The sequence below is a fragment of the Hordeum vulgare genome, chromosome 4H (assembly GCF_904849725.1).
Source record: "Hordeum vulgare subsp. vulgare chromosome 4H, MorexV3_pseudomolecules_assembly, whole genome shotgun sequence".
Lineage (NCBI taxonomy): Eukaryota > Viridiplantae > Streptophyta > Magnoliopsida > Poales > Poaceae > Hordeum > Hordeum vulgare.
The window spans coordinates 163,661,281-163,672,893 of NC_058521.1; the positions used below are offsets into that span (position 1 = coordinate 163,661,281).

Below are 11,613 nucleotides of genomic sequence, written 5' to 3' on the forward strand. Positions count from 1 at the left end.
CGGTCGTTGCCATGTCGGACCCCCCCCCTCCCACAAGAGTCGGAGGGCGGCGGAGGAGGGGATAGATCTCAACGCCGTCAGTCAAGAGTAGGAAACCCTAAGGAGAGGGTATATTGGACGCACTTACTTGGAATTGGCAATAGCCAGCAGAACGACCTCTTGTGATCTTTTGTGATTAGAAATGGCACAAACGCTCACTCATGCATGTAATTTGTCAACAAGTACCTCACTCATGCATGTAATTTGTCAACAAGTACCTGGTAAATTTTGACATGCAAAATCATCAGTTTGCAGGATTTACTATCTCTTCTGCATCCAAACCATCAGGTTCATATACAAACAGTTTGCAGCAGTTTCCACTTCCCCATATTTACAGAGTAGCAGTGCACAGTAAGAAATCAACTCAAGCGGACAATTCTCTCTCAAGATTAAATTGTATGCATGCTTCTGAATCCTCAATCATTTCTTCAACATAAAGCTCTCTTTGAGGATATCCGCAGCGAATATAAGTAGCTCCACCATCTCCACGCTAGCAGAACCGAGGGGATCCACCTTTTCGGATTTTGATGATTTAGGCGAGTCTGAAGTGATACCACCTGATGAATCCCCTGACCAGCTTACTGGGAGAACAACGCCAAGAGCTGTTCTCATGAGGTTTGCTTCTGTTATAAGACTGTTTAGCACTTCATAAGTACTCTCCAAAGAACAGCCGGATTTGACATCATCATAAGCCTGAGAAAAAATGGTTAAGATACAAAAAGAAATGGGTAACACATATTACTGCTAAAGCCAACAATTCAATTCAAAAAAGTGCCCTACCTTCATAAGCACTCTGTGCAGTCTATGAACCAAAGAAGTGAGACGTTCCATAGTAGCAACACTTTCCAAAAGGGTAGCATTTTCAACTTTCAACCTGTCATGAAGGTAGAACAAAATTGAAACGAAGAACAACACAGAACAAAATTGCAAGTGCGGAGAAGCTTATGGCAAAAAATATAGTCTACGATGCAGCATATTGGGGTCATATTATTTAGCTAGTAAAAAGACTAAGCGTGTTGGGAATGAACCAAAAAAATATTTTGTATATATTAGCACAAACCTTGAAAGATCTACTGAGCACCCTCTACAAATTGTCAGATCATTGCCATCAGAGCGCTCATGCCCACTATTATTTTCCTTTTTTATCCATTGCCTTAGAGATGTTCTGTTAAGAATGGTCTTCAGCATCCCTTGTTGGTCATGCCCAGAAGTGACTTTCGGAGTATCAACAATACCATGACCATCATTCACAGAAGAGTTGCTGTATAAGAAGAAAATATATACAGTGATAAGAAGAATAATGAATCATAAACATGATCCAGTATGATGATTTGCTGCACATAAAGCTTACCATTTCAGGAGACATGCTTCTTTCAGTTTTGCTAACTCCATCAGGACCTTCACCTTTTCATCTTTAACCTGTATAGAACAGGTGAAGCAAGTTACGAGATGTGCATCCAACTTGCAGGCTCTAGTATGTACCGTTAAGACAAACTTCTAAGATGCTGTGAAAGAGGAGTCCAAGAGGAAAATAGACAACAGAAGGGCCTGTTTGCATACTAAATCCAGCTTCATCTGTGCCTCCATAAGTCCTTGATATTTGGTGGGGCGTTAATTGCAAAATCATTTAAGTTCCAAACATGTGATACACTGAAGGTGTTGAACAGATCTAATTGCTTCAGACCATCATAGTAATGGTTAACCAGTGTTAATGGTGTACTCCTTGACATCTATGTATACTACCCACGTGTCTGTGTGCGCCAATGAACTCACAGTTAAATTCAAAACACCATCGGAGGTCCACAACTAGTTTAGAATTTGGTGACATGGCTAAACGAGTACGGTAGCCCTAGCCCTCACAATGCTGCATTGACTGCTGTCGATGCTGAACAGCAGCCAGCTCCGATTCGGTTCTAGAGTACAAAAGGACTTCACCAGATTTTACTATAACAACCACACCTCTAATTTTGCATTTCCAGAAAATACCGGTTCTAGTAGGACAAAAGTGGACTGACATAATATTCGTGACAGTGTCACATGAAATTTCTCCATATATTTTACAATTTAAAACACTCAGCATAACTCAAGATTCATAAGTCTGTAAAGATTGTAACAGGAAAATAACGGCCATCAAAAGTGTAGGGAGTACTACTTGAGATAAGTTCTTCTGAAGGTCCTCTATAATAGCTTGGTTCTTCTGTTTTTCCAGCAGATATCTTTCTTGTTCCTGTGAGAAAAGCATAAGCGCCTCCATCTGTAGTAGATTTCAACATAATGTGAGATTATTTAATATAAAGAAAGGCACATATGAGAATTTCAAGCAGAAAGAAGCACCTTCTCTCGCAAAGTTTGAGCGAGCGCTTTTGAATCATCAAATGTTGTAGAATAACTTGTAGGAACATCACCCTATAATATATGCAATAACAAGAAAGTCATATAACTGTAAAGAGAATTGTGACATCCATCCTTCAGGGGTTAAAAACTACTGTCTCTGATCCTTTCTATAAGATGTGTTAATTTTTTCAGAAGTCAAATTTATCTATCCTTCACCAAGTTTCTACTCCCTCCATCTCAGTTTATAAGTCTTGCACGTCTATCAAGGTCGTCAATTTGACTTGTATAAAATAAATTGTTTAACATAGAAAATTATATCATTAGAAAATAGAACATCTAAAGTTTCTAATGATATATTTTTTGTAATATATGCTTCTTATTAAGTTCGTCAAATTGACTACCTAGGTACACATGCAAGACTTGTAAACTGAGATGAAGGGAGTAGAAAAGATGCAACATCTACAAAACGGAATCAGTACCATTACATCCACCATGAAATATATTTTCATATTTCATTTATTTAGTAATGTACAAATTGGTAGTTTTTCTATAAACTTGGTGAAAGAGAGAAAAGTTTTGACTTTTGAAAAAAAAATACACCTTATAAAAAGGAACGGAAGAGTGTAAAGGCAAAGGATGTTGCACATTGTTCAAGCAATGCTCATGTATTTATTTGGAGTTGCAAAAATCAATCCCAAATGCTTTTGGGATTGATTTTGCATAAGAAAGGGTTATGCCAAACTAATTCCAAACATGATCAATTATGGGCGTCCAACTAAAATACAGTAATATTTGAGTAATGTGCACCATCCTTGCCTTTAAGAAAAGTGAACCCCTGAAAAACAGGATGTTACAAGAGATGTTTTCTTCAGGAAAAAGGGGGGAAATGCATCTACAAAGTACCTATCTGAAGAAAGCAAGGGCGTGGTATCTTGCGTACACAAGATAAATAGTAGACCTGATTTAAATGTAAAAAATAAGTATGCCAAACTAGGATATATTCATTTAAGGTGTTCTGGAGATCTGGCTCTATTAAGTAATTTATCAATTTCTTCACAAGTTACACTGTAACCCGTGAGCACAAATCTAGATCGAGGAAATGGTTCAGCATAAAAGCAAGACTTGAGAATGTTTATTATGTTCTGAACAAACCTTAGGGATGGTGTCGGGGCCAATATCCATAGTAACATGCACATCTTTACAACTACTGTCGCAGCATTGCATCTCACCAACAGGGTTACCAATGATCTCAGCATTGAAGCAAATTTGAGTTAACTTGTCTTGAATCTCATTAACAGCAGTGCTTAACAGAAGTGATTCTTCTTCCAATATTTTCATAATTTCAGCCCTTTGATGTGTATAGACTTTTTGAAGAGCTGACAGACCATTTCTCATAAGATCATCATTGAGTGCCTGCATTCGGAAGTGTATACATCATTGAGCGCATTAAGGTGCCATGAGAAAAAAAAACGATATGATAAATTGAATTTCTGTACCTGTTTCTTTTCCAGTGTTCGTGCATTTCTTTGCAAGTGCTGTTCAATTTCAAAACTCTGGATATCCAAATGACAGATCTCTTAGGAAAGCCGAAAAGCTATTTGTCTCTGCTACAGATGAACTTGTCTTACCATTCTTAGATTGTTTTGCAGCTTAGATATTTTAGCTTTAAGCGACTCATTCTCCTGTTCTAGAGATGCCTACGTAAAAAAGATCAGTTAGGCTAGGCATAGTGGGGAGTAACTTAGACTAGTGTCATATGCATGACACTAGTCTATGTTATTACCTTCATATTGCAAAGCAACTTAGAAGTAGTAGTATCATAGATGATTGCATTTATTAGATTGTAGACCCATTTTGTTTTGGGTTGCGTTATGTTATAGTAACATATTATGTTACTCCAAACACCTCTCTCATCATTAACTACATGCCAGATAAACAAACTTGTCTTGGAATGAGCTATGTTACTAGCTAAGTTCCTCCCACTATGACTAGCCTCAATGTGTATAAAACTATAAACAATAAAATTATTGAAACTGTCACGTAACAAAATAAAAGTTTGCCGGTGTACCACTTATAAAGAAGCATACAAGGCTTATGTTATTAATTTATATATTTATTAATATTTCCCAATCAAAACGTCTTACTAAATTTTACTGATGATGTCTATACCATACTTCAATACATTCCAGCCATTAAAATATATAATAATATAGAATGTGGAAATTTCTAAATTACCAGTAGAGCGTTTATTTTTGCAAATGAGAATTTTTTATAACCAGGTCCTTGTGTATATCTGAGACTGCATTGCTTAATTTAGGCAAAAGGACATGATCTCTAGCAGAGTCAAACCTATAAATAGAATAACTATTTACTTACAATCTTGAGAACCATCAGACATGCAGCTACTTTATAATTTCTGTCTCCACGTAAGGTGCTGTAATTTATACTACAAGAAAGCTAAAGTTCAAAGTAGAAATGCTTCCTCTTAGAATTTTAGAAAACGCAATAACTGACATCAAAGTTTAACACGTCCCTATCTTTTGCATTTCTTAGGTCCCCAAAATAAAGTTGTCCAGACAAACATACCCTACAACAGTGGATTATAAAACTTCAATAGAAGTATCAGATATATTTTAAACTGAAAGAACAGTTAAAAATTAAAAATATCAATCTGCAAGTGAATTATTATCTCTCATGGATAAAGTGATTTAAGTTTACAATGTACTTCGAAGTTGAGGTTTCGCCATCCAAGTTGAAACTCCAATTGTCAGCAGAATCATCTAGAAGAATCGAACATTTCTCTTCAAAAGTAATGTTTGAAGGGCATTCACATTCTCTGTAACGAACTTCATAGAATTTTTTAATAACCTGAAACAGAATCAAACATCAAATTCCCAATCAAGAAAGGATCAATTCTGACATACTGGGTGGTGCAAATGATGCAAACTGGCAACACATCAAATCAGCATGAAAGAGGGCAGGTCATAATTGCAAATTTTTTTAATCTAAATATACTGAGCGTAGATGGCGAGGTACAGACAACCACATAGATTAGAAATAAAAAATATGCAGTAGGTCAAGGAAATAATTTTACACTCAGGAGTCCATCAAAAACACTCGATAATATACTAGTCCTGCTTAGCTCAATTTAAATTAGAAGGTTGGGCAGGACTATTTAAATCCTGACATTGTTCAGGATTTTGACATCAAGGCATTTTTTGCATTTCGTTTCTTCATTCTCTTTGGGCCCACAATTGAGTGACACAGCCCTGTGGCAGAAACGAAAGCAAAATTTACAGACTTATAGTGGTAAGATTTTCCCATTAAATCCCTCGTTGAACAGAAAAATTTACCAGATAATCATAGTAGACACAACCACACAAAACATGTGCACATCCAAGAGAGACTTGCTACTTTTAGTTCTCTCAACTAAAATCTGGTACTTTTTCAGTAAGTATGAAAAAAAATCCTTTCAAGCGAACTTGCACAGATTTTATGCTGGTAGTAATAGCAATGAAGAAATCAAAGGCATGCTTACATTCAAGGAAGATTCTGTATGCGCTTTTAGCTCTGTCAACTCCATTTGCAAGGCATCGTTCAAACGTTTCTGATCTTCCATTGCAGTTTGATATTCTCTCATCCTGCCAATTAACAATCATTATGCTCTGCACTTATCTCAAACGTGCGGCAAATCTAGGTCATTTTCCATTCCAATGTTGAATGTGGGATACTTAAATAAAGCCTATGTGAAGTGTAGTTGCGATTTAAGAAACTACCAGATGCAGAAACAGAAAGAATAAGTTTTGTGGTCACCACCCTAACGACATAACTGCGTAACGAATGAACAGTTAAACTTTGTGTTGAAAAATTTAGTATGGTATATGCATATCTTGTTTAGAGATGGGCAGCACAAATTTTAACTCGCACCCGACGCACCGAAAGTTAAGAAAATTTACTCACTGGCAGAATAAGGCCATGCACAGTGCTAGGTGCTTAGAAAAATAAAGCGGTTTTGCTTTAAGCACTAGTTGTTATTTGTAGAGTACGGGTGCTTAGAAGAATGAAATAGGTTTTGCTTTAGACACCTCTCATATAAATAAGCACTGGTGCTTAAGAAAAAAATGTTTTTTTAAGCACTACTCTAAGCTCCTAGCGTCGTACATGGTCTAAGCTTCCACTTTCCTCACTAAACAAGAGAACATTGTCAAAACTTAACTGCTAGCTTTTTTTTAATTAGGATGTGTTCCATAATGTGTGCAGTTGCAAGTCTGCCAATGCACCAGCCATCATTGATATCGGATGCTGGCCATTTTACAACCAACGAACTCACATCCAAAAAGAAAAACCCTGCAAGACCACCTATTTGCTAAGATCTTTAATATTGTAGATACCAGTCAGTTTCCATTATACTCTCCTCTGGGGAACTTAGTGAAACAACACATTAACATTTCATCTTCCTTTTTTAAACCAATTATATCTTAAATACCAGAGGACAATTGAAGACATGTGAAATAGGAAATGAGTAATAGTACCTTTCCTCAAAGGTAGCGCACACTTTTAACCCTGCTTCTTCTCGCTCCTTTGCTTTCTCACACTACCAATTTCAAATGTCATGTAAAGCATTATCTTTAGATGCAAAATTGACTTAATAAGTAAATCAAGAAGAACCTCCAACAATGAACCATCTCGTTCAGCAAATGCTTGAGCAACGCTGCTCTGGAAAAACCTCACTTGCTGCTCTAGCTCCTTGGTCTGCATTGTCATTGCAGGATAGAGGGTCATTTCCACAATAAGCTAGATTGCTTGTAAACAGAACTTTAGGAGGTTAAAGAATTAGTGACCTAAATTCCACAAAATATTAAGCATATGAGGCCTTTATTGTCTATTTCAATTTAACTGAAGTGAAATTAATGTTAAGCAAAAGCCCCAAAGGGTTCCTTCACTAAAAAAGACTAACCAAGACTCTGAATATGCCTATCATGCTTGAAATGGTACTTCACTTTCAGGCTGCAGATTTTGACTAAGCACAACTATTAGTGGATTTGTTTGGGGGCCCTTTGCTTAGTTGTGCACTGTCTGAATGATATGTGGGTTCTAGCTATAAGTGAGCATAGATATGTCATTCCATGTTCAAGCTCAAGGGACTGCACTCCCTGTACTGCTCGTACGTGGATGATGGAGAACAAGTATAAAATTATCTGCCAGTAAACATTGGTCAGCAGAAGTTACAACATTGTTGACAAAACAACAACAGTCAATTGTACAAGTCAAAGTATGAAACCTTTGATAGCTCAGCACCATATAAATCAGCAAGCTGGCTCTGAAATTTAATTAACGCACTCATTAGAAGAAAGAAAAAGAAATGCAGATAGAAACAATAGTACAGCAAGGAAGAGAAGCACACCTTAACTCGATAAGCCTCAGCAAGCTCCTCTTGCAAATTTTGGTTCTCTCTTAAGCATCCACTTAACTTCTTCTGAAGGATCTCAATATCCTGCTCCAGAGCTGTTGTCCTGGATAGTTAAAACAAAACATTGGTTTACTTCCGCTACAATGATAACGATGGAACATGGACAGAACATATAGTAGCACCTCTGAGAAAGCATTTGAGTTGCAACAGAAACATAACCCGGCCCAGCTTGTTGCATACATAATTGCTCGATATCTTTTCTCAGTTCATCACGTTCTGCCAAAGAATATTTCAATCAATAAGTGTGCACCTATCCCACCCAAAAAAGAAATAGAGAATGAAAACTAGAACTATTCCCAAAACAATAGTCTACATTAGCAGCTTTGAGAAAACAGAACATGGTGTTCTCTCCATTCAAAAGGACATCAATCTGAAGTATGAGAAAATAGGCACATTGATCTTCCATCGAAAATCTCTGATTACTAGTAACATCTGCCAATAGTTTCCACTTCCCAACATGTTATCCATGTACACATGGTATCCAAAGGAAGCAACACTGCTGCATACTGAAATACTCCTATGGCTGAACGAAGCTGTAGAAGGTTGGAAATATTATAAAGACTCATTAAATGTCTATCAGAAACAATGTATGTAACAGAATTAGCCAAGGACTTCAGCAGCTACTTCATGTATTTTCCCAATTTGTACAGCAAGCCACCGCTAACAAAGTGAACAAAATTTTAAAAATAACTAGTACATCCTTCGCAAAAAATATCTACTCAAATATGTGAGAATAGCTAAGTTATGACAGGGTACATATTATCAGGGAAGGAACTCTAGTGCATAGACTGGAGTTCCCCCTTGAATTTCCAATGGAGTACATATCGCTTTTATATCTTGAAGTGCATAGGCTAGAGTTCCCCCTTGAATTTCCAATGGAGTACATATCGCTTTATATCAGAGTATATATCACTTTTATATCTTGAAGTAATTACTGAAGGAAACCAGGAACTAGTACTATTCCCCCTTGAATTTCCAATGGAGTACCTCCATTCCAAAAAGGGGTAAGTGAGGGCACTGAATTGAACTACTTGCACAAAGAAAACAATGTAGCCAAACTAATCTGCAGGCCGAAGTGTTTTATCTAATGCAAACAACTTCAATTGGCACAGCAAACAAGCAGTATTTAGGGTTATCACCTAATGTATAAACAAATGAATGACAATCTTATATATGACAAATATGAGTGAGTACCCCGCTGGAGTTCTTCAACTCGACGAGTTAATACTTCACCATCGTATGGCTTCTCATCCATTTTCTACAGAAAAAATAGATAGAATAAGACTAATGTTCTTGAATAAAAATGCAAATGAATTGATATACTACATGCCATCATGTAAACATAAACATCAAAGCCGTGCAACGGAAGCCTCAAGTTCTGACCACAATAGTACTACCCCAGGCTTGCAACGAAGCAGGAGCGATCCCCTAGACCCGCTTCTTCCTACCAAAGAAGAAGTGGGAGAAAAAATGTGCTGCAGTACAGGGGACATGGACGGATTTCTCCCAAGATTTCGAACTGGGAATCGACACAATTGCTAAAACGCGGACGAAACCCTAGCCTGCTAATCCGGCCAAAAATTAGGCATAGGTTCGACTGGGATTCAGCAAAGCCTACCTTGAATCCACGCGGACTTATGTGCGGGTTCGTCTCCTCCAGGCAGTCGTCGAGAAGAGCGCCGCCGCTTCGCCGCCGGCTCCGAGGAGGACAAGACGAGGTTTCGAGAGATGTCCCAAATCCAGATGGTCGCTCCTCCTCGCAGGCTCTGTGGGTCCGAGCGGCTGTATGCTCTTCTTCACAGTATTCCACGTTTTTTTTTTAGGGTTCACACTACTCCACGTGTATGTTAATCTCTACTATTAAAGGAGGATCTGCCGTCGTGATGGTTCAACCTCGATCACCTTCCACGTACGATTGACACCCGCGCGTAAAACAGGCAGCCCACCCGGCGTTCGACGTGGCCCAGAAATCAGCCCAACGGAAAAAAAATCGCTAACACGAGCACACGTCTCCGCCTCCCCCACTCCCAACTCCCTCCCCATCCCGATCCCGATCCTCGCTGCCGCCGCCGGTTGTGCTTGTCGCCCCGTCACCTCTCCATCCGCCGCGCTCCTCTACACCGCGCCCTTCTCCAAGGTCAGTCGCGCCTCACGCCCCGTCGATTCTGCATGCGGCTGTCTGTACGGTGGCGGGGACTGACGAGTGTTTCTGTTGCGCGTGCAGAGCCTGGGCGGCGAAGGGTGCAGCCTGCTCCCGCACAGCCACTTCTGGATCGCCAGCCAGCGGGTCGTCGCGCTCGGCCGTGTCGGCCCCGCCGCAGGTACTCCCCCCCCCCTTTCGTTGCGCCCGCCTTGGTAGAGAGAGGGGGGAGAGAAAGAGAGAGAGGGGGAGAGAAAGAGATAAGAGAGAGGGAGGACCGGATAGCAGCGGGAGGAGGGAGGACCGGATAGCAGCGGGAGGAGGGAGGACCGGATAGCAGCGGGAGGAGGGAGGACCGGATAACAGCGGGAGGAGGGAGGACCGGATAGCAGCGGGAGGAGGGAGGACCCTTCCATGTGGCTGTCGTCGTTGCCATGCTCGGTCAGGAGGAGGAGGCCGCCTCCATCTGGCTGCCGTGGGCGTTGTGCCATGGCGACCGCGCGCGACGTCGAGGAGGTCGTCCAAAAGCTCGCCTCCGACCGCGTCAGGCCCCGCGATATGAGTACCCTGCTCCCTTCTCCTTTGCTCTGCCCCCAAATCTGCTCCGACGATGACCTCTGTGATGTGCCATGTTGCTGCTGCAGGAAGGGGTTAAGCTGCTGGGGACGTGGGGACGTGGCTGCAGGAAGGGGTTAAGCTGCTGGGGACGTTGCTGCAGGGCGACCGCGCTGTGACCTTCTGCCGCCTCCTCGCCCGCAATACCGTCAGGGCCAAACCAGCCCAACTCGCCTCCGGTACACCCACCTCCCACCTCTCGTACTCTGTTGCTTCTCATCGAGATTTGGTTCAATTTTTCTGCTGACTTGCATGGGCGAAATCCTTTCCTTTTTTTTCCTTACTTAACTAATGATCCAGCCCACGTATCTCTACTATTAAAGGAGGATCTGCCGTCGTGATGGTTCAACCTCGATCACCTTCCACGTACGATTGACACACGCGCGTAAAACAGGCAGCCCACCCGGCGTTCGACGTGGCCCAGAAATCAGCCCAACGGAAAAAAAAATCGCTAACACGAGCACACGTCTCCGCCTCCCCCACTCCCAACTCCCTCCCCATCCCGATCCCGATCCTCGCTGCCGCCGCCGGTTGTGCTCGTCGCTCCGTCACCTCTCCATCCGCCGCGCTCCTCTACACCGCGCCCTTCTCCAAGGTCAGCCGCGCCTCACGCCCCGTCGATTCTGCATGCGGCTGTCTGTACGGTGGCGGGGACTGACGAGTGTTTCTGTTGCGCGTGCAGAGCCTCGGCGGCGAAGGGTGCAGCATGCTCCCGCACAGCCACTTTGGGATCGCCAGCCAGTGGGTCGTCGCGCTCGGCTTCGTCGGCCCCACTGCAGGTACTCCCCCCCCTTCCGTTGCGCCCGCCTTGGTAGAGAGAGAGGGGGAGAGAAAGAGAGAGAGGGGGAGAGAAAGAGATAAGAGAGAGGGAGGAGCGGATAGCAGCGGGAGGAGGGAGGACCGGATAGCAGCGGGAGGAGGGAGGACCGGATAGCAGCGGGAGGAGGGAGGACCCCTCCATGTGGCTATCGTCGTTGCCGTGCTCGGTCAGGAGGAGGAGGCCGCCTCCATCTGG

At 41.8% G+C, this 11,613-nt stretch overlaps 1 protein-coding gene across 2 annotated transcripts; it reads right to left on the reverse strand.

The window, feature by feature from the left end:
- Positions 1 to 207: 207 nt before the first annotated feature.
- On the reverse strand, positions 208 to 9,620 carry LOC123448282 (ciliary rootlet coiled-coil protein 2). Of its 2 annotated transcripts, XM_045125132.1 has the most exons (18): positions 9,462 to 9,620; positions 9,038 to 9,101; positions 7,966 to 8,059; positions 7,778 to 7,886; positions 7,655 to 7,693; positions 7,042 to 7,125; positions 6,906 to 6,967; positions 5,912 to 6,014; positions 5,092 to 5,241; positions 4,002 to 4,070; positions 3,870 to 3,926; positions 3,526 to 3,786; positions 2,374 to 2,445; positions 2,192 to 2,293; positions 1,391 to 1,458; positions 1,100 to 1,300; positions 820 to 913; positions 208 to 732 (listed from the first exon to the last, which is right to left on the reverse strand). In XM_045125132.1, the coding sequence occupies exons 2-18, from the start codon at positions 9,096 to 9,098 to the stop codon at positions 460 to 462; spliced, it is 1,899 nt and encodes a 632-aa protein (XP_044981067.1). In that variant the 5' UTR covers positions 9,099 to 9,101; positions 9,462 to 9,620; the 3' UTR covers positions 208 to 459. The 2 variants fall into 2 exon arrangements, with proteins under 2 accessions (XP_044981067.1, XP_044981068.1); XM_045125133.1 differs by lacking the exons at positions 7,655 to 7,693; positions 7,778 to 7,886; positions 7,966 to 8,059; positions 9,038 to 9,101; positions 9,462 to 9,620 and adding an exon at positions 7,331 to 7,620.
- Positions 9,621 to 11,613: the final 1,993 nt, after the last annotated feature.